Source organism: Alosa alosa, chromosome 12, assembly GCF_017589495.1.
Source record: "Alosa alosa isolate M-15738 ecotype Scorff River chromosome 12, AALO_Geno_1.1, whole genome shotgun sequence".
NCBI lineage: Eukaryota > Metazoa > Chordata > Actinopteri > Clupeiformes > Clupeidae > Alosa > Alosa alosa.
Genome location: NC_063200.1, coordinates 23017291 through 23040663, shown reverse-complemented (window position 1 = coordinate 23040663; position 23373 = coordinate 23017291). Strand labels below are relative to the sequence as shown.

The window sequence follows — 23373 nt, the reverse complement described above, 5'->3', positions numbered from 1 at the left end:
GACGGTTCTCCTAAATCATTAAGCAAAACCCAGTGGGAGTTTGAATGATTAACTAAGCCAGAGTGAAGGGCGGCACGGCATGCCAGGCATAACCTCTCCTGCCGACAACTATCGTGTTTATGGGGGTGTTTCTGAGCAGGAGAGGTCGTTGGAGTCCTTCTGATGCATCGCACACACATGGGATATTCCACATAGCCCTCACAGTCGGAGCATTGGGTAGGCGCTTCTTCACAGCTCAACTTCTGAGATTCGGCAGGTAAATATTTTTTAAAAAAAAATGGTGTGGTGTGACGGTCAGACTCTGTCAATGCACCTCTGTGAGAGGGCTTGTGGAGAACTGCATGCTGTTTTGACAGGTTGAACCTATGGACACCAGTCACTGATCAGTAATGTGACACTTAAGAACATATAAGACTACCAAGGGTACTTTCCTAACTATTACACTCTTTTCAATAGCAAGATACACTTGCTTTTATTTGTCAAGCAATAGCTCAATAGAAAAGTGACCGGCTAAAACATTTTTTTTTACTTGTGCACACAAGTACAGGGACAGGCAAACTTGATCTTATGATCCAGCAAATCCAACAGCACAATGAGTAATCTTTAAACGCTATTTAAGCTTAATCTCAATTTTACTGAGCCTTTCCCCAAGCCTTACCGTAGCTTCCTTTCTCCACAAACTACACAATGACTTCACTGCACAGCAGATAGAAAATACAACAAATCAATAGTTTATTTAAAATTTTAAATGTTAAGGTTACAACAACTCAAAAATAAAATGCATGCAAGTTAACTGACACCCTGACAAAAACCCACAGACCTAATACAATGGTTATCTTTCAATCCAATAGGCATAAGGAATACAATGCGGCGGTTTGTGTAAGACAAATAGGCAATCACATTTTCAGAAATCTCCAGTCAAAGGGGGTACTTCGACATAAAGGAGACATTAGAATCAGCTTCCTTAGTGTATTGCATACAGTCCATCCCCATTCACAACTGCACAAGAACACTGATTATTTTGTAGTGTTACACCAGTTGCTGACAGTAAATTCAGAATTTGGAGTCGACAGTGTAGGTACAGGTTTGAGTCCAGTTATGGAACTCTTTCAGAGTAGACTAGAAAACTCCATAGGTTTACCTACTGAAATCATATTTAACAGGAGCTACAAACTTTGGGTCTGCTAGAAACCCTGCCAAACCCTAAGGAGGGTCCCTTCAGCCCAGTACAGTGGAGTATGACAATGATTATCAAATGAAAAAGAAAGAAATTAATAAAACATGCTTTTAGTCTTCATGACCATTATAGATATACAGTACTATCTACAGGTCTGTGGTACACATGACTTATTAATTTAGGCATATTCCATAGGTGTTCCCTGTAGTTATTGTGCCAAAAGATGAGGGGTTTATGTTCATCTGCACGGGAGGTCCTACAACACAGACGTCACATTGGTAACTAGTGGTTTGTGTTTATAAGACAATCAATTTCGCTGTCCTCAAAAACAAAACAAACAAAAATGCTTAACGCTGTAGATCTTTGTTAAGTTAGACTGTATGGTCATGTAGGAAGTTCCTACTAGAAATTTGTTCTCTGCATTTCACCCATTCGGGGGCACACACAGTCCGAGCAGTGAGCTCACTACGAGCACACATACACACCCAAAGCAGTGGGCAGCCCCTGATCCGGCACCCGGGGAGCAGTTGGGGGTTAGGTGCCTTGCTTTAAGGGCACCTTATCTGTAGTTGTGGATGTGGAAGAGCGCTGTCCAATCACTCCCCTCACCCACATTTTTCCTACTAGTCAGGGATCGAACCGGCCACCTTCACAAGTCCAATACCCAAACCAGTAGGCCACACTTGTCTTTTGTTAAGATGGAGTATCAACCAATTACCAGTAGGTATAATAATAATAATAAAAAAAAAATTAAAAAAAAAAAAAAAACTTTACAAACTTTAATCTTTATTCTCTTTACACTCGCATGCATGTAAAATACAGCCTATATTTCCATCTTAACCTTCTAAGACTATCAGAGAGAGAAAGAAGCTCCTATAAAAAAAATCAACACTTTCTAGAAAAAGGCTTTAAAATCCTAAATTTCTTCATAAGAGTAGAAATAGAGAGTAGAGATACTGAGAAGCACCTGAAGGAACTGACAATTTCACAAAGCTGCCTCTGGTCACAGATGTTCCAATTTGTTGTGCTACAAAAAAAGTCCTCCCCTCTGATAAAACAAACATATTATTAATAATAATTATAGAAATTATAATTTGGTTCATACAAAGCCCAGTACTGTGAAATCATGAGTTGCATAAAAATAAAAATGTACTGTGTCACCAAAAAATAAACCTAAGAAAAAAAAATGTTTTTGTTTGTTTTTACAATCACTAAAAAGGTATAAAAATAGTTCTGTGATGGTAGGGTTGGCAGCTGGCAGTGACAAGTTGTTGGAGGATGAGGTGAGCGGTCTGGAGGTGGTTGGATGAGATTACATGATAGAGCAACCTCTCTTGGCAGGATGGGGATCTCCCTAAATTTACAAAACAAACAAAAACAACCACACATTATGAACAATACAATAACGATGACATTACAACCACCTATTGAAGAGGTTTTTTATAAGTTATATTGTTATTACTAGGGTTACCACAGTCACCAATAACATCCACATTCAAGTAATGACGAAACACACAGCAAAAGCACCCTCCAACTGGATATTCTGTGCAGAGCCTCTGGACTGTGTTAGTAAATTTATGCTGTGAGCCACACCATCCCCAAAGATCAGATGACTCTGGATGGCATCCGGTGCAGATCTCTGAGGGGTGGGGTGGCTGCGGTTAGTTAGCTAGAGTGGCAGCAGCAGCAGCAGAAATCCAATGGAGGTGTACCTGCTGGTGGAAGAGATCTTCCTCCATTACCTCCACACCGTCCTCATCGTCGTAGTCTTCATCCTCCTCTTCCTCCTCTTCAGCACTGGCTGTCTTGAACACCGTACTCCTCACAGCCACCTCCTGTTGGAACAAGAGTCATGGTCACATTACTTGACTGAGTAAAGGCTGACCTCTGCTGGTGAACATGGGAACCACTCATTCCACAATAATCCCTCTGCGGAACCAGCTTCCAAACCTCAACATGCCCAATTGCCCATACAAAGAATGAGTACACAAACGCTTTCCTGAACAACCTACTATTCAATGTTTCCTTTCTTTCAACACTAACAAGGAGAAGTGTGCGATTTCACAACTTTTTATTCTGTTGCAATGTCACCAAAGCACAGGCCTTTCCTGTGCTCATCTTCTGGTAAATGTGCTAATCTGACAACTCATCAACCCACTTCACTCAGCCAACTGTTCCCTGTTACCAGGAGACCTCACTAACCACCGCACCTCTGTTGACGTCACCACTAACGACAGCCTTGCTTCCCGTTTCTAGTGACTAGCAGGAAATACAAAACAGCCAAGTCAGACTTGAACTGCCAGCTGTTTAAATGTGTATTTTGCTTTCCATTTACTGAAAGCCGTTACAAAGATGATATTTGCGCTCATTTGAAAAGTACAACTAGAAAGTGCAACTGTGGGAAGCATCGTCGGAAAGCAATGCTTGGTGTGTCCTACACACAGAAGGAGAATGAGAGTGGAAGGGAAAGATAAAGACTGACTGAGAACTAAACGGTGTCTGTGATCCTTTTCACGACGCATACAGACAGACAGAGTCAAAGACAGATTGAAAGGTTGTAGCAGCGAGAGAAGACACAGATGGACAAAGACAGAGACAGACAGACAGCGTGCGCTGGCCATACCTCTCCCTGAGGGTCAGTCAGCACGACCTTCACGTCCTCCCCGGTGCCCCAGGAGCTCTGGCTCTTCCAGACGAGGTCGGTGGGGGGGTTGGAGCTCACGCCAGCATTGGAGGCCCAGATCTGGAGGCCAAAACCACACAAACTCCACTTACTACTGGCCTCAGGTTTACAGTAAAAACAAAAACCTTTCCCAACCCAAAGGCCCTCAACCACCACGGGAAAAAAGTGTGTTTTGAAGTACAATCAGTACAATCTCCATAGACCAACTGTAGCCCTATTCTATTCGGAGGACATCAAAACAAATATTATGTCCCTGAAGTAATCATCAATGTTCGAAGCAGTTATACATAATTATCCATTTTGCAAATCCCAAACTCAGCCCATCCCACGCCTGAATTCCAGCATAGTGCCTGAGAAGCTTAAGCCTGTGTGTGTGTGTGTGTGTGTAATAACTGAACTAGGAAGTAACATTTGCATCACAACATAATGAAAACGTCTACACAGTGTTAATGCTGTTCTATAGTGGGGGGGTGGGCTCATTCCCTGGTACATGACTGAACTGACTAATAGAAGGAGGCACACCTGTTAACTGAAAAAGTAGGTGCTAAAAAAAGAATTAAAGTTAACATTTTGCCTTATGTAGAATGACAGAATAGGAAAGGTGACTCACAGTGACTTTTTGCCCAGCCTTGAGGACGTATTTGGGGGTGAATTTGTAGGTGGCCGAGGTGTCGCCGATCACTCTGGTCATCTCGTACCCCACCATGGCCTGGTCCTGATAAACATAGCAAGACAAAGACCATAAACACACACACACACACACACACACACACACACACACACAGAAAGACAGTGGTGCAAACACACGGGGTACAAACAGCTAGAGGGGCCAAAACAGCGTGTGGAGACCTGTCAGTAGTAATGGGAACCAAATGTCAGCGTTATGTGGGCACCCCCGGGGACCAAAGGCTCCCAGACGAGCCTTCATATTTACACGCTGAGGAATGAGCTTGCAGGCACAGGGGCCACACACTAGGCTGTAGGGACACAGCACTCTACAATCAAACATCTCATCACACTGCATGGGGTTTCAAAAGACTCATCTTGATTATTGTCTTCTCCCTTATTATGTAGTGCCTAATTTTTTTAGGAAAAAGTCTTTTGAGACACAGAAAAGAACCCAGGAGGGGTAGAGATTGGGATGAGGGACAGTTTCTCTTTAAAATCAACTAAAATAAAGGCGCTCAAAGCTTTTTGTGGGATTTATGTTGACGTTCATATTATCTCTTGGTCTCCCTCTATCTGCATGTGCTCCTGTGGGTGTAGTGGTCATAATATCACACCTTCCAGTTTGGTGATTTCCTGCAAGTGCTTGTGAATGAGGTCATTTCCTTCAACTCCTCTAAATAAAACTAGAAAGCGTCTGCACTGTGTGTGTGTTCCCTCATTTTTTTCAAGGTCCTGCTGCAAGGCAGAGACAGTTTGAGTTTGGACGTGTGTACACGACAGCAAGTTTGCATATCTGATCGCCTCCTCTCAGTAGGAAAGTAAGTGTGTGTGTGTGTGTGTGTGTGTGTGTGTGTGTGTGTGTGTGTTGGAGTGTGTGCTAGCGTATGTGCAATCGCTCACCTCTTCGGAGGCGTTTTGCAGACGGACAAATTTGCCGTCCACGTCCAGCTCGTCAAAGCAGACGTTGCCAGTGGCCGAGGCCGAGTGGGCGATGCTGACCGAGCTGCTGGCTTCAGACTCCTCCACATCCACGCGCTTCCTCTTGCCCCGTGTGGTGCGCACGCTCCGCGATGAGGACGCCCGCGACACAGTCACGCGAGACGATGGGCTAGGGGAGAGCTTCAGCCTGGAGAGGGAAAGATGGAGAGAGCAAACGAAAAAGAGATGGAAACAAAAGGACAGAGAGAAAGAACATGAGACACAAAGAATAACGTTTATTTCAAAGCACAGAGTATTACATGAAGTGTTGGTGTCGGTGTCTGTGCACCAACTTTTCTTTCCTGCTTTTGTGCCGTTTAAGCAGAATTCTGCTTGTTTTGGGTCAAACATGTGATCTTTCCCATCACCCTATGTGTAAATGTCCAACTATAAGAGGCAAGTCTAAGAGCATAGATTCAATTCCTCTTTTCTGTGTTTTCTCTTTTAAGTGGGTTTGTACTTCAGTCAAATCTCTTTCAAAACTAGTTTGAGCAAGAAAGAAAGAAAGAAAACAAATCCCTAGTTTACTGTCTAAATCAAACATATTGACAAGTGTGTGTGCACATTTTCATGTAAGCACAGCCATCAAATGATTATCCTTGTTCTCCATGTAGCCAATCACAAGGGCATCAATCACAAGTCTTCATTTATCTCTCCAGTCTCTATTGGGACAGATGCACTTCTTCTAGATTTCTAGGTTCTCTCTCTCGCGGATATTCATTGCCTTCTTTGTTGACTGCTGTGTCCGTGAGGACTGGGTCGTTATTGTGTGCGTTTGGGTTAAATGTGTGTTCTCTCCTCTGCCTCACCTCTCCTCCTCTCCCTCCAGGAGCTTGCGGTAGGCATTGATCTCCATGTCGAGGGCCAGCTTAACGTCCAGTAGCTGCTCGTACTCGTCCAGCTGCAGCTGCATCTTGGCGCGGATGTCGGCGATCTCACGCTCCTTTTCGGACAGCAGTCGTCGGCTGGTGTCACGCTCATTGGCCAGGGCTGACTCCAGCTCGCTGATGCGATCCTGCCAGCCACGAGACTGAAACACACACACACACACACACACACAATGTACCATAATTATTATGATTTTATATGACTGAGACACCAAGGCCATAGGCAAGATTTTTAAAATACAGGCGGTCAAAAGTGTCTGCATGTGACATTTCCCAAATTTAATTTCGGTCACTTATTTTCCACAAGAAAAATAATAAATGGGTCATTTGACACCATGTTATTTTGGAACAAGTGACACTGGCAGGTACAAGACTAACACAACCTCCGCAGAGCATGCGTGGCTCACTCCCTGCCATTGTTCCGGTCACCACTGCTCCCGTCACCATCACTGACTCAGATGTGTAGCAGACCAACAGCATCTCACCATTTCTCCACACACTCATTAGGCATGCCACTAACAGATGGACCGTAATTACAATCAGCTAGCTAGAGCATACACTCAGACGCAATGCGACAGGTGTCCCAGATCATTACAGAATCATTAGAAATGTATCCAAGAGCCTCTAGAATATTTCTGGCAACTGGCATAGGTCAGGATCCAAAACAGAAACACCTACTACCAGGGATGACTCTTTCTATAGCAATACTCCCCTGAAGCTCAGTGACTGTGCACACCTCTTATCAGACTTGAGACAGAGCTTAAAGGAAAACTCCACCAATTTTTCACATCGATCTCCATTTCTTGAGGTCACCAAGAAAAGAAAAAGAAAAAAAACCACTGCTAGCTTGAGTTGCTGCAGCCAACAGCTAGAGCAGTCAGGCAGCTACAATGCTACACTCTGGGGGCATGATATCAAAAATAAATCGTACCGGCAGTACTCAGTGACCTCGGGAAGACAATGTAGAAAATTGTCAGAGTTCTCCTTTAAAAAGTAAAACAGGCACTACCTGCCATTTTGAGGAAGGAGACTCTTGTGCAAGATTTAAATTCCCATCAACTGTGTGATCAGCATGTTCCAAAGTTACCAGAGATTATACAGCCAATCAAAGGTCGACGGACCATAGAGTTTCTGATTGTGCTGCAAAAAACTGCTTCAGAGTATCCCTTATTACCAGGGGTGTAGTGGATAGAAAAAAGAGGTGGGTAAACTATAAATGATGTGATCAGGCGAACCACGACACTGTCACCGGGAAGGTGGACCACAGAATACCCGGAGTATTTGCATCATGACCACATCACAATAGGCTACCATTTGTTGGCAGTATGAGCATCACTGGGTGGGTATTCCATATAGGCCACATAATCACTATTCAATTGTGTCTGTTGCTTCTCAGTCCAGATGTGTGGGTGGCATCTGCTCTCCATCTCTCCTCTCTGTTCCTCTGGCCTCTGCTTCTCCTCTTCCTGGTTTCTCCTTCTCTCTCCACTTTTCCTTCATTCTGTTTGTCTTTCCTCTTTTCCTCCTCTCTTATTCTCGCTCTCTCTCTGTTTCTCCTCTTTCCTCATCTCCTCTCTCTATCTCTCTCTCCTCCCTGTGTGCTTTCTGCATCAATGTCTGTCTCACCTGTGTCTGCAAAATGAGGTTAAAATGGAGAAAACGTATCTTGTTAAGTAGCCTCACGTTATAAGTAACGTTTTCAGACAAACCACTACAATAATTTATCTAGTATGCATTCAGTGTGTTGGGATCCATGTATGTAGGCACTTAAGTGCAATTTAGAGGTGCATAAAGGCCATTTTCCGAAATTGAGGTGGTGCATAAATGGCGTTTACGTGTGGTTAGCCTCCACTACAGCCCTGCTTACAATGTGATCAGCTTTGATGATCCACCAACTACAGAGAGACTTTAAAACCAGCATGCTCGCCACATAAAGCATCAAGAGAGAAATAGAGTGGAGAATTTAACTGTTCACCACAACCACCACAGCTGGTCGATGCGGCTGATGATAGAAAAAAAAAAAAAAAAAAAAAACACGAAACTAGCAGAAAAGAAGAAAAGGAAGAGGCGGAATTAAAAACAAAGATGAAGGGGGAGAAAGTTGAGAAAGAAAGGAAGACGTGACAGTCGAGTGAAATGTGATGGGCAGACTGAGCGGCAGAGAAAGAGAGCAGTGAGGAGAGGAGGAGAGGAAAGGAGGAGGGAAGTTAATGAGAAGAGTGCGCACCTCCTTCTGCATGCTGGCCATCTGGGCGGCGAGGCTCTCCACGCGGAGCGCCGACTCCTTCAGCTCCTCGCGGGCCATGCTGGCAGCGCTGCTGTTCATCTCCGACGACAGACGCACGTTCTCCAGCTGCAACGGGAAACACAAAACACAGTCACACACACACAGACAGCAGCCGGGGTTTAAAGCACTCGCACAGAGAAGAGAAACCTGCGCGACACTGAAAAACAAAACTGCAAAGAGGAACTGCTACACTGTTGCAGAGACCGTGAGGGGGGTTGAGGGTGAGGGTAAGAGAAAGGAAGCCATAGTTTAACACATGGGCATCTCTGCTGAGGTGTGAAGACATATTAAAGCTTGAATCTTGTGACCACTCTCTCTGCAAAAGCTTTTTTAAAAATATTTTCCACAGCAGCTGCCAACCATCATGTTCTTTACTGGATCCCTTCACTAAGAAATAGATACAAACACAAAACTCTTCACTTGTGGGAACCCTTTTTGACTTATGCCACTAATGCCATTTACCCAAACAGTGGCCTGGTACTTTCTGTTTAATCATTTCACACCTCAAACTGTACAATATGTCCACTTCCAGTTCCTATGACTATAGATTTCTTAACATTTCACAGACACTACATTGTTTGTTACTTGTGTGTTTTGATTGTGTGAACAGACCACCACCTTTTGCCCTGAAATGGCACCTGAACTGCTGTGGATAAAGTGCATTTACTGAAGCTGACCTTGGCCACGTAGGTGGACTCCATCTCTTCTCTGTAGAGCTTGAGCTGGTCCTCCTGCTGCTGGCGCATGTCCATCAGGGCCTGCTGCAGCTTGAACTCGTACTCCACCTGCCGGCCAGAGTCCACCTCCACCATACGCGTCTCGAGGCTGCGGCGAGTGTCCTTTATCTCCTACAGCGGGGGTGGGGAGGTGGGGTTGGAGGGAAGGAAGGAAGGAAGGAAGGAAGGAGAGAGAGCGCAACAGAGAGATGTAGAGAGAGAGAGAGAGAGAGGAAGAAAAGTGCAAAAGAAAGGTCAAGGTGCGTTAAGTGAAAACAATAGAGCGATTGAGTGAGAGAAGAGGTGATAAAGTTGAAGAGGGTTGTTAAGAGTAGCGTGTGAAGGTAGGCGTAGGAGAGGGCAGTAGGAGGGGACCAGAGAGGGAATGGAGGGGGAAAAAAACAAAAAAACCTTCTGTCAACATAGTGCACAATACGTCTCATTCAGCGCCGTGCTCATAGTAAAGGGCCAACAAAAGGACTGCAGCTTCACAGCATAATCTGCAGCGGCTGCTCAGGTCAGCAAGGCCAGCAGTCACTCGCTGAGTACTAATCAGATGGGCTAGCCCCCGACAGAGCCACACACACACACACACACACAGGTCTGTACCCTTTCATTGATGTGATCTGTCTGTTAAGTCAACTCTACAGGCGGACGTGTCCCAGATAGGTTTGTGAATTAAACAGGGCTCAATGAAATGGCCATTTCAGCCTGTAAGCTAAACACATGCACCACTGTAATCCATTCCCAGCCATGATCTAACTGACTGAACCCAATGAACACAATACATAGGCAGAAAAATAAATGTAAAATAAATAAATGTACAGGTCTGTATATGTCAGTATATCTTTATATTGTATTATTTGTCTGTGAGTGTGTGGTATAAATATTCTTTGATGTAGCATAACCACTTTAATTTTTGCAACACTAATTATTCTACCACTGTGCAATCAGGAAAACCAGGGAGAATGCCTTCATCATAACCAAATGGCACGTTAAGGTTTAGCATGTCTGTGGTTTGGCACAGGTTCAATGAACTTCCACAGCATCAATAGTTAGAAAAGTGGTGCAATAAAACAAGTAATTGCTCAGAAATGTCAAACAAAGAGGTGCCCACAGATGTTGTACAGTCGCTTAAACAGGTATTGGCTGGCTGGTGGAGACCTCAAGTAAACACTTCTGATGTCTAAAGGGAAAAAACAGGTTGTCTGGCATGGGTGGTAAAACAGGTCTGCTCTCACACGTTAATCATTCGCGGCAGGTGGAAAATGTCAGAGTTTTCTCCTGCGGAGGGCCCAATGCGTTTTCCTTCACCTGGGTGACTGGTGGAGTGGGTTCTACCTACTGAAAAAAGGGAGGGTGGGTGGGATGTGCTCAAAGGCTCACCTCCTCAAACATGTTCTTGCGGAAGTCCAGGTCCTCCATCAGGCTCTGGCAGCGGTTCTCCAGGTCCACGCGGAGCAGAGTCTCGTCGCCCAGCTGCTTCTTGGCTGCGATCAAGCCTGCATCCAGCTGAGGGTGGGAAGCACACAGGCACAATGAGGAAAGGAGGAGAGGAAAGGAGGAGGGGGGGATCATTATTAATCAATTTTGAATCAGTTTTGAGATGTGAGAAATCTCAAGATTAATTCAACCCATCTGAATGATGGTAGATTCTGCCGTTTCAAGACTCGTCCTCAGGGCTGAAAGGGCCAGTACAACATGTAACTTGACATTGCCCCCTATTGGCAATTTAATGACATGACTCAAAGTCCAAAAGTGATTAAGCAGTAAGAACACAAACCATTTTACTGACATTATGAGTAACACTACAGAAAACCAGGGGAGTGCCCACAGGGACCCAGGTTCACAGGGACCCCCCCCCATATAAATACAGGAAAACCTTGGGTTATCTGTAGAGCTTCGTCATAGCATAATAAAATGTCATAAACTTATAAAGACTGCAGAGACCACTGCACAATTTTCTGATGTCATCCTACGGTTGCTGAGCAACATTCAAATGAGTTGACGATTTGATTTTGGCTTAATTTTGAATATGACCCATCAACTCATTTGAATGTCCCTCAGCAACTGTAGGATGACCTCAGCAAAATGTGCAGTGGTCTCTTAATTTTTCCAGAGCTGTATCTGTGTGTATCTATGTGCGTGTGTGTCTTAATTTTTTTCCAGAACTATATATAGCTTTTGCACCATACCTCCTGGACCTGGGCTTGCAGGTCAGCCACGGCCGCCTCCAGGGCCTTCCTCTCGGACAGTGCGGTGGACAGAGCTGCATCTTTGGAGTTGAGCAGCGCCTCCAGGTCCTTCAGCCGGGCCTGGGTGCCGGAGAGGTCTGCGTCCTTCTTGGCGTGACTGTGTGGATGGGAGAAGTCATCAGAACAGTCACCCGCATTACAGGCAACAAGAGGATCAGGATCAGCCGACATGGGGAGAGGCTGAACAGTGGCCTTAAGGCAAACTAATAACTGAAAAGCAGCTTTGAGTGGGGGTGACCCTCTTTGGTTCCACATCAGGAGTATTAAGTGTGTAACTGGGGGTGGAAAGGTGAGGGCTGGATCAAGGGAAGGGGGCTCCAAGATAGGCTGGAGAGTTCATGCTCCACCCACAAAATCAACAATCTAACCACCTTCATTGATACAAAACAAATCAGACTTGGCAAACCCCCTGAAATCAAATAACCAAATCAATGGCTGGAATGCATAGCCAGAGAGTTACCCAATAGTGTTAAATGTTTTCAAAGAAATAGTTAAAAACTGTTAAGACATCAACAACAGCCACCAGACAACACCCAATAACAGAAGGTGTGCCCTACACAGAACAATGCTGGCCATTGAAAGGATTAGTACCATATTTTCCAGACTATAAGTCGCTCCTGAGGCCATCCTTAAAAATATTTTTGTTTGCAGTAACAGCCAAAAAAAAATTAAAAATGGGGTCGGTAGGTAGGTCAATATTTTTTTTTTCAAGATTCAAAGTAAAAAAAAAAAAGTACAATTTTAGTCATGGTGATTACGTAGGAATGAATTTACACAAATGTGCATATCGTGACGTAACTGACTGGGTCTTCAACCCGTGCCTTCAGGCGCACCATTGCAAACCTCATTCTGATGCAGGTTATATAGACCAGCCTTTCTCAAACTTCTTTGACCTGAGGCCCGGTCATGGCAGACTTTGGGGTCATAGGGCTCATCTACATGTACCCAGAAAGAAGGCTACAATAGCTCTTGGCCACGTTATATTGAAATTTGACTATACAATACTCAGTGCTATACAGTGTATTATACAGTCTCTGCTCTGTTTCTAAGGAAGTTCCAAAAAACGTCGTTCTATTAAGTTTCGTCAAAGAAATAAATAAATAGCCTTCCAACAGGTTGAAGCGGAGCTTTGATACCAACGTTATCGATTAGTTTCAGTTTCTCTCGCGCAGACGCGCATTGAATGAATGTTCATACCACCACTTAATTGTAGGGCTCCATGTTTAATGACATCGATAGCAGAAATGTTTGTTTTCTTTTTTCGTCAACCGGCGGTTTCTTGATCAACTGCGCAGCAAATTATCAGATGAAGCACCGGGCCTAATTTCACTCCACGACTCCGCGGACAGGCAGTCTCCATGTTGCGGACCCATATTTTGAGAAATGCTGAATAGACCACAACTAATTTCAATACTCCGACACGGTCACCGTTAGACTAGGGGGGAGAAGGGATTAGAAAAGATCTGGCCACAGTTCTTCCAGAACTTCGTGCCAAGTAAAAGCGTTATCAGTTTGTGTGAATGAAACGAAGCTTAGGCCATAGTGTGACCTGCGTAAAACCAATGGTGTAGAGATGACGCCACAGGGTTTTATTTAAGTGAACCACGTTTGCATGTAGGCAATTTAAATTCACAGTACTTGGGCCTACTGAAAGAATATTATTTTATTGCATTTGTATTGGTCGGTTCTAAATTGACAAGGTCGGTCGGGTTACGGCAAACGAAAATATTTTTAAGGATGGCCTGAGTATAAGTCGCATCAGTCAAAAAATGCATCGTGAGCAGGAAAAAAACATATATAAGTCGCACCAGACAATAAGTCGTATTTATTTAGAAATGTATTTCACAAAATCCAAAAACAAAAACAGAGACTATGTAACTGGATTATTGAGGCCAAAAAGATTCATGTTAATGAAGACAAAGGAGTGAAGGCAGCCAAGAGGAGGGCAGGAAGGTAATTGCAAAGCAAAAGATTCGCTGAAAGAAAATGCCATGTGGTAGACCAAAATGTATCTAAAATGTGGAGAATACAATGCAATCAAGCATTTTGGGCGATGTGGAGTCACAAGCTGGCAGCAGATTAAATGCTCACGAGAGAGAAAAAGATGCAGTTTTAAAAGGACGTGACCGAAGCAAGCAGGCCATAGGCCTATAGGCCCGATGGGAATTGTAAAGCAATTTACCAAAGATTCACTGAACAAAAATGCTAATATGGTACATGAAAATGTTGCTAAAAATGTGGAGAATGCAATCAACATTTAAAAACATGTTCAATTATATATTTTTTTCATATATAAGTCGCACCTGACTTAAGTCGCAGGACCAGCCAAACTATGAAAAAAAGTGTGACTTATAGTCGGGAAAATACGGTAGTCACAACGAGAGGCGCAAAATGATTAGATCTATCCAGTGGCTCCACTACAACTTGATGGGCGAGGTAAGCTGATGTACTAGGAGATAGGATCTAGTGTAAACCTGTCACCAGAGCTTGCCCAAGAGCGACAACAAGTAGTCTCAGTCTATTGACATGTTAAATCAATTTAAAGTTCTTCTGCAAAAACAAGGTCTAGGGTTCTTTTTTTTTTTGCATTAGAGCAAACAAACTTATTATAAATAAACGTATTAGGCCACAAATTATTATTTTTTTCCTACCAGAAATCCTGTCTCTGGATTTCCTGGATCGACTGCCTGAAGAAGGTCCGTAGACCGAAAGCTTGCACAAATTCTAAGTAAAAACCTTTTTTGCACAGACTGGCATGTGCAGATTTTTCTTATGAAACTATGCCCTGGTCCTGGGGAATAGATACATGGCAGGTGGGGCTGGATGAACCGGAGAATTTTTTGTTCCCATCTTTAATAAGGCCCATATGACTATAATGATCAGCCTAATGTAATGTAATATAATGTGATGTAATCATAGATTCAAAACAAAACAGCCACATAAACATGGGGGTCATAAACAGACCGACATATGAACTAAGATAATATCTGATCCAGCGAACCGAGCAAGAAATGTAACGTGTAACAAAAAGGCGAAATACATTTTAATGTTACCATTTTGCCGGGTTGATGAGGTCAGGTGGGGCTTGAAAATTCCACACCTCCAAAGTGGGGAATGACAGAAAGTTTGAGAACCACTGAGGCACACCAAGAATTCAACTACGCGCATCCTCAAGCATTTGAAAGGGTACTCAGTGGGTTGCCCTCTGAGTAGGGAGAACACAGACATCTCTGGAAAGGCTGCTGACTATGAGGGCTCCTTGAGGAAGTCCACCCAAAATCATAACCAACTGGCCGCTGATAACGTCTCCGCTGGGGCTAGGAATCCCATGGAAGGGTCAGGGAAGTACTTCCTGCTTCCACAATGGCCACTCTCTGGGCGTGAAAGAAAAACTGCTGCACAGGATATGATGAGGTACGGTTGTGGAGCGGTCAACTGGAACTCACTCATGTGAGGGCTTTTGAGTGTGTGTGTGTCTGTGTGCGTGTGCGTATATGTGTATGGGGTGGGGGGGGGGGCACATACACTGGCCTCTTTTTCTGAACTGAGCTTTGCTGTATTCTTATGTTCAAAAGCCAGGGCTTGCCACGGGATGGCTAAAGTATGCACCAAACATGTGTGAAGAGGACCCTGAGGCCCTCATTGATCCCAACCCACCCCCCATGGACCCCCTGCTGGGGGAGGAGGGATTTGTATTGACAGAACGCTCCACTCATTCACTAATGCGGAAATAGCAACATAGCTATACACCCACTAGGCATTTCTGCTACTGTATCGCCATGCCTGAGGGTTTTAAGTACTCTCTCTAACACCAGGAGCAAATAACTAATGTGTGAGTGTAGTGGACGTCTAGACTTTCAACCTATTTCAGGTCATGAACCCACATCTTGCTGGAGAGGAGTTTCACAAATGCTCGAGCAGCCTTCATGTGACTCGCAGTTGGCCGTTCACATGGCAAAGCAGTTGGGAAAAGCCACGTAGGGGCCCGTGTCCGTTTGTTCAAGCACACATATGCTGTGAGAACGGCACAGAAATGCGTTAACGCATGACTGACTCCAGCCAGCCAGGGGTTCCCATCACATGAGATTCCAACTGGCGCCCCAGCGAATTCCCAGGTTAGCTTATAGCTAGCCACAACATGCGTGTTGCGTGAGTCTTTATGGCTAATAAGCATTCTATACAGTTCAACGGTGCTGTGCAATTAACTGAAAGAAACGCCCAAAAGATATCCAGCTTAAAAAAAAATAAACATAAGTCACTCCATGCCTTTGTGGGATTAGCTTTGCTGACATAGTAGCTTCCGCAGCAGGAGAGAAAACATGAGATTGACTGTTTAAGGGGCCTCACATTTTTTTGTAATAAAGCATGGATGGTAAAAGAGAGAGGGGGAACAAATCACTCTGGCAACCCCCCTCCCCACCTCTGTTTTCCTGCTGGAGGGGACAGAGGTAAGGGCGGCTCTCGGCAGTGTAAAGGTAGAGCACAGAATGTGGGGAATGCCTCTGGAATGACTGGCATTTCACATACATCTGCAACAGGCTGGCAAAGGAGAAGAGTAAAAGACAGTGTAGATATTGATCCCCCTCCTCCTGCTTGTTTCATGTGCTCACAAGCAGTCCTCCTGAGGTCCAAGAACATCGGAACAAAACCTCAAGGCTTTGCACGTGATGGCCAAAGGCAAAGGATTCTTGGAAAAGCACCAAAACGTACATTCTCTAGATGTGATTAAGGACACACACACACACACACACACACACACACACACAGACATTCCAGGGCTGACATGCATTTCACAGGTGCAGTGTTTTGTTTCATATTCCTTTCCATTTCAGGTGTCTGTACAACGGCAGCCTCTTTTTCCGGCTTGAATCACAATGACTCACTATGTGTCTGTCTATATTCAAATTATAGATTGATTATAGATAGATTAATTACATAAATAGACAAAAGTGTCTGCCAACCACACGCAGACCCTGAAGATCACAAGTTCTCTACCTGAAGAAATCAGACTCCGATTTAGCCGCACCTCTTACTGGTTGGATGATACGCATGTGCATTAAGCCACACAAAGAGACACATTTTTGTTGATCCTCAGCGAGAAAGTGTGTGAACAGCTGGGCCACCAGGAGCTTTACTTTACATCACGAGCACTTCACAGCTGCTCCTTCACTCAATGCCGAGTCTGTTTCACCTCGTCGCTAGTCTAGGCTACTCTACCTCCAACACTCAAAACAACTGTCACCCTCCACGACAACAGGGCCACTTGGCTTTCCAGTGAAACTTGCGCCGAAACTAGGTCATTCTGAAACACACTTTGTTTATGGCCTGGACACGTAAAAAAACCACTGCCTCCACCTCATGGAATAAGCTCATTCTAAGGCTTTTTTTTTTTTTTTTGCTGGATAAAATAAACATTCCTCCATTAAACTGCCACCACAGTTTAGACTTGAAAAAAGACAGCTGTTAAGAATTATATGTTTTATGTTTAGATTGAAACAAATGACATCAACTTAAGATCTACCCACTTCCTAAAAAGTGTTGTTTATCTAAGCAAGCCTGTATTTATCACCCGGCATTGCAAAGATGAGAACTCGAGAAACTCCAGCCGAACAGCCAGACTGCTGTACAACAGGATATTCGTTTTCTGGGGGAGGGGGGCCCACCTTAACAACCCCCACCCCCCCATAACAGGAGTGGGGCTGCATGCGAGAAAGCAGAGTTTCACTGTGTGGCCAGTGTGGTTCACGTGTGGTCAGTGGGTGCTATTCTCTAATAAAGCCCATCTGTTTGTGGCCGGCACTCTGAAAACAGGTGGGGGGGGGCAAAGGGCCCAAGGTGGCTGCTTCAGTCAATCAAGGGCCAGGGATCAGGGTGCCCTCAAATCTGCCTCCTGTCCCTTGCCCCCCTCTCTCTCTCTCTCTGGGTGTTCAGCAGCACTGGTGGTGCTGAAGGATGGTACAAGTATGCAGTGCCAAGAGGCAGCAGAGGAGGAGGATAGGAACGCAGAAAAGTTGAAAACATGCTGAGGACATTTTGGCTTAAGTTCTCAAAGAAAAGAAAAGAAAAAAAAAAACACTGCTCATCTGTGGCCGATCAGCACTGTGTCCACAACTTCAGGGCAAGTTGCGGAGGAATTTCCGCTTTCTGAAGTCCGTCAGCAAAAGCTGAATTGTATGCATAGCTGTGCAAAGGCATACTGGTGTACTAGCGTCCAAAGTTTGCAAACAGATACGCTATAAATCCTATGAGAAGCGACAACCAGACATCCAATTAGTGTCAGGCAAGCTGTCAGAAAAGAGCGGGCAAAACTCAGCATATACATACCCGAGCCAATTACAGTGATACAGGAAGCCCACCCTTCTATTAGCAGGCATGAGACTCTCATAAACTACCAGAAAAAGGAGGACTAAACAGAAGGCTTGTAAGAACAAACTCCATTCAACCGTGTAGTTACCGAACACCGTTTGACATGTACACCTAATTCCATGCGGCCATGGATGTCCTAAGGGTGTGGTCGACGTGAGTGGTGGCGATCACTAAACTCTGTGCACTGAGGTTGCAAGGGGTCGACGCTAAGCCTGCGATTCTGTGAAACGTCACATACCATGCCGCTGGGAGAGACTAGGTATTCAAAGAATGCCAAGTAATAATCATTTCAAATTCAAAATATGCAGGGAACATGAGTGACCGAAACTAATCAAGTGGAAAAAAAATTACTTACAATCCACATGTTTGAGCTAGTACAAAATTAGTTTTCAACTCAAAAACGCATTAACTAAAAGTCCAACAATGACTTCAAGGCACACATTCATGAGCACAACATTAAACAGTTTACTTTAAAAGAATTTATTTTCAAATCTCAGAAAGCTTCTTCCAGACAAAAGACTCTACATCAGCAATAAACCCATCTCTGAGCACTAGGGATGTAACGATTACCGGTATAATGGTAAACCGCGATAAAAATGTTGACGATAACAATTATCGTTTTCTTTTGAAATATCATAATTATCACAGTTGATTACCGCGGTGTTGAAACCGCGTGTTTCCTTCCCAGCTTCATCCGAGCCTGCTTTTGACATACAGTAGGCCTAGTACAATGAAACAAAACTGGTACCCTACTGATTCTGTTGTCTAATTGATGGTTTTAACTGCGATTCAGAGTAGGCTACATCTGATTTTAAAGGAGGAACATTTTCACCGCACAACGTTCACTGTATCATTTAGCCACTCTGCGTCTTTTTATGTTCGTGTCCACTCACGGAAATCCATTCCACTCACGTTATCAGGAGAACGCCATAGCCAACGCCATAGCAAGTTTTATTTTGAACACTTACTTTGGTCTCACTCATTGGATCCAAATAACAGAAATGGCAAACTCCATATAAGCACATAACCAATTTAATATGAAAAAGTGAACGGGACACATTTTGAAACTATTTCAGCTTTTGTAGGCCTATCGGTGCTTTCTGAACATATTGAACACACTTTTAAAAACACTGTGGTAATACCAAAAACCGTGATTTTTGGTCACTATAACCGTGAGGTTAAATTTTCATACTGTTACATCCCTACTGAGCACCATATAATGGCTATGCAGTTCTGCAACCAACTGTAAAGAGTTTCAAGTTACAAGTGAGGAAGTTGTGTTCATTCATGAAAGTATTCAAATCATCTATGATTGTATCTACTGCCCTTCATTCAGACAATGTTGTACTTCAAAGCAGCTGCACAAAACCGCTTATGTGCTACAGAGCCCATCATGGCACATGGCAATTTCCTGTTTATGACATACTTTAATTGATATAAAAGGGAAGGGGCAGTTTTGTTTTTTTTTTAAGTCAGGCTTGGTTTACATTGACTTAGTAAATGCTCATTTAAGTTAAAGCCTTACAATCACCAAATTGGGCTATAAGCACTCACTAATCATTTAAGATGGTGGGGGAGTTAGCACGGCTTAGTGCAGTCATAGCAAGGGGAGTGAGTTGGGCACTCATTAAATCTCTCTGTTGAATCATACTTCTGTCATATGCAGGGTATCAGAGCTTCAGAGAAACATCCGAGGGTTCTTAAAGGCTGACATGTTTGTGTAACTGAGAACGAGTACTCATTCAACAGCTCATGTGACCTGTGGAAGGAATTATCCCTGGGTGGACTAGTTTCACGTGAGCACTAGGGGTATGTAGGAGGACAATTCTGTAAAAAATAAAGACCCCCCCCCCTCTTGGTCTGAAGATGGGCAAATGGAAATACTCTATCTGACCACAGCCAGAATAAAATGACATGCTGAACTTTTATCCCAAGTTCAAGATAAACCCTTTCTTAATAATGACAGCAGAAAACTGCAGAGAAGGGGGACCAAGGCAGTTACAGGGCAAGGAATTAACATGCAACTAGCCTACCATTATGTAGGCTACCAACCAGGACAGATGGGGTGGTGAATCTAATAATTTAGTTTTTATTATTTTCAGGTGCATCCTGTCAAGCTTGAGTAAAACTTCTGTATTGGGTAAGGCAGGTCTATAGGCTAAGTCACACCTTAACCTTACGTAAGACTATTCATTTCCTCATGCATCCATGGTAACGTGAAAAATAGTTTCTACATAACAGTCATTTCGAAATATAGGCTGGAAAGAAAAAAAAGAAAATGCAACGCCAGAAAATACAACGCCAAAGACCTGGTTTAATGGCGTGAACTATAACAGGCAAATATGCCTAAATATATACATGTGTAGCCCACAATCTGGAAATTCAATAAATTGCACGCAATGTAAACTTCTGTGCACTGTTGGGCGATGACGGTATAAATTCCATTCAAATGGCTAGAATGGACTAAGGTACTCGCCCCTCCCCCATGCGCTACTATCAATAGGTGTGGCTCTTGGAAAAGTCAAAACTGCATCTTTGCTACACTGGACTTTTGTTGTACAACATCTAGCCTACTACACCAACTAAACGAAGTTGGTTTGAAATCCCTGTACATTGTGAAGAAATATTGTTACAAATAACATTCCTTAACCAATGTAGACATTAAGCGGTTAAACTTTTTTACCCAAGGGGAGGGGGTAGCCTACTGACTCAAATGAAAACATCACAGACGCGGGATTCTGGTTGTTACCAGTGCAGAGGCGCCATAAGCAGCGTGTAGAAAATTGGCAACAAATATCAGCGTCAGCTTGATACATGTATCACATTACGACCTCAACACCTGCTGGACTGGATACAAAATACAATCTTGTGGGCCGGGGCTAAGAAATAGCCAGTACTAAAATTATCACAAGAAATGCATGCGGTTTAAACCAGTATGTAGAAAAGAAGTCACATGGCGGGTATAAACCACTCACGTCTGTAGTAACTGCTCATGCTCGGATTTGATCTTTCCCAATTCGATCTGCAGCCTCGCGCGGTCCCTAGCCGTGTCATCGAGGGATCTCCTGGCGTCCGCGAGCTCGGTTTCGTACAGTGATTTCAAACCCGTAAGCTCCCGGCTCCTGACTTCTTCTTTCTCGCTGATTTGCAGATGCAGAACGCTATTCTCGGATTCAAGACTTCGGACTTTGTCGATGTAAATGGCCAGTCGGTCGTTCAGGTTGCAGAGCTCTTCTTTCTCTTGCAGCCGGGATATCCTCGTGGGGCTCAGAGGAGTACTGCCGGCAGTGCGGGAGCTTATTCTTTGCCCGGCCGGAGTTGAAGTTGCGGTCGCCATTGTAAAACAAAAATGCTGATTCGAAATTTAAAAGTAGGCCTAATATTTAAAAAAATAATAATAACCCACCAAATGAAACCTCTTAAAACTGGTGTAAAACAGATGTCGAGTCGCGAACAATTGACTCAGGCGACCAGAGCAAACTGACTGGTTAAAAGAAACGTGTTAAATACAGCAATCCAGATAAAGCTTGGCCTACAGTGGCAGTTGGTTTTCCTACTGCAATTTTGGAATTGCGCGATCAAATAAATACTAGCTTACAACAAAACAACCATTTGTAAACTGCCTATTGTAGAAGCTGCGAAAAGGCAAGATATCCACAAGGCCCATGAAAACGCCGCACTTTGTCTCCCAACCGAATGAAAGAATGGGTTTGACTAATATGGCCGCTCATTAATATGCAATGACAACGTGACCACAATACACCAATGGTAAGACGCAACGCAATGACTCGTTTCAACTTGAGCGTCCGAGACAAAATTCAAAATACAAGGAATGTATCCAACGTTGCGCCAAAATAACACGTGGTATATAATCTGCAGGAATACGCGTAAATAGAATTGTAGTTTGTTTACAAATGTGGAAAGGAAATAGGCTATTTTGTCCTCATGCAAAATGCTTGCTTCTCATGCCTGATCGGCATAAGATGTGTGGTGATCGAGCTGTGGTAGACTACCTAATGTTGACACATCGCCCCTATGGGCTCCACTGCTAACGTATGAGGGCATGGTGCCAGATGGCGAAGACTAACAAAATGGGTTTAACCCATGTGATAAACACATCACTATCACTAAAGCAAAAACTAGAAGTATGCAAGTAGTACATTTTTACCATCATTCCAAAACAAGCAATGGCATTATATTCTTTAGATATTGTAGCCTACTGTTTGAATGTTGTGTTTTGTTTAGGTTTTTTTTTTTTTATGCACATGCATACATGCACCAGAGGGAATTCTGCCATTTTCAGCACTCCAGTCGGTGGGAAGCTCTCCAAACTCTCAATTCTATGGGCTGGGTTTACAAAACTACTAGAACAAGAAAAGGGGGGGAAACCCCACATCAACATTCCAACATGCATTTCTGCTTGCTCTGACCACACCACCTTCACCAAGTGAGCACTTGTGTAACCTGTGTGCGTGGCCATACATTACAAAATGTTGAGGAATGAAGGGAACGCCAAGGAGAGAAATGAGCTGGAGGGGAGATAGTAATGACACTGAACCAAAGTGTTCAAAGAGTGTTGCTGTCTTCCCTTCTGACTAAGAAAGTTCAACAGTTCTCTCAGATGGGCTTCTGACGGAGACTACTCCGAATCCACAACTGCACTGACTACACATGATGGCTGTTAAAAATATAGGCCTACAGCAAATTAAAATGATTATTTCAGAGTCAGGCAATTATTCAAACAATATCAACATATAGTTTTTAACCTCTTACTAGGTTTATTGGTGGTATATCACAGATTGCATTTTGATAAGGGTGATTTTAACACCAGTGTACATCATACGTCATCCTAAAGGAACCTTTCTACCCTTAACTGTGTAAGGGCATTTGTCTTTACAAGATATGGTAGTCAACAGGGATGTTTACAGCAAACTTGCTTGTTTGTTTTTGTTTGTTTATAACATTTATCACTTTGAAAGGGTCAGTCAAATCATTTATCAGTAAACCGTATGCATGCATTCAAATGCTTAATATTTCAGCACTGGGTCCTCAAAATGGTAGTTATGTAATGCAAACAATGCAAAGTACTTTCTAACACCCCTTCATCATCTTAAAAGGCCGTCATTTCGGCTCTGTGGAGATTATATCATGATGCTTACGTTTAGTAGAAAAATAGTTGTGGTGGCCAAGTGTATCCTTTCCAATTCTCCTTGCAGGCAGCATACCAACCTCTACACTAATAACTAGTTACACTGTGGCTGGCCTTCTACACTCTATTCAAGGCCTGTCAGCGCCAAGACTGTGATCTGGTCAAACTGCTCTTTCTCAGGTACAATAAATCTAGAAGCCGTGGAC

The 23373-nt window shown here is 43.7% G+C and overlaps 1 protein-coding gene across 2 annotated transcripts; it reads right to left on the bottom strand.

The window, feature by feature from the left end:
• Positions 1–1879: 1879 nt before the first annotated feature.
• On the bottom strand, positions 1880–21702 carry lmnb1 (lamin B1). 2 transcript variants are annotated; one of them, XM_048258561.1, is made up of 11 exons: positions 20994–21702; positions 11593–11749; positions 10784–10909; positions 9359–9529; positions 8622–8747; positions 6317–6537; positions 5430–5655; positions 4471–4575; positions 3801–3920; positions 2890–3012; positions 1880–2531 (listed from the first exon to the last, which is right to left on the bottom strand). In XM_048258561.1, the coding sequence occupies exons 1-11, from the start codon at positions 21353–21355 to the stop codon at positions 2490–2492; spliced, it is 1779 nt and encodes a 592-aa protein (XP_048114518.1). In that variant the 5' UTR covers positions 21356–21702; the 3' UTR covers positions 1880–2489. The 2 variants fall into 2 exon arrangements, with proteins under 2 accessions (XP_048114518.1, XP_048114519.1); XM_048258562.1 differs by having other exon boundaries at positions 2920–3012.
• Positions 21703–23373: the final 1671 nt, after the last annotated feature.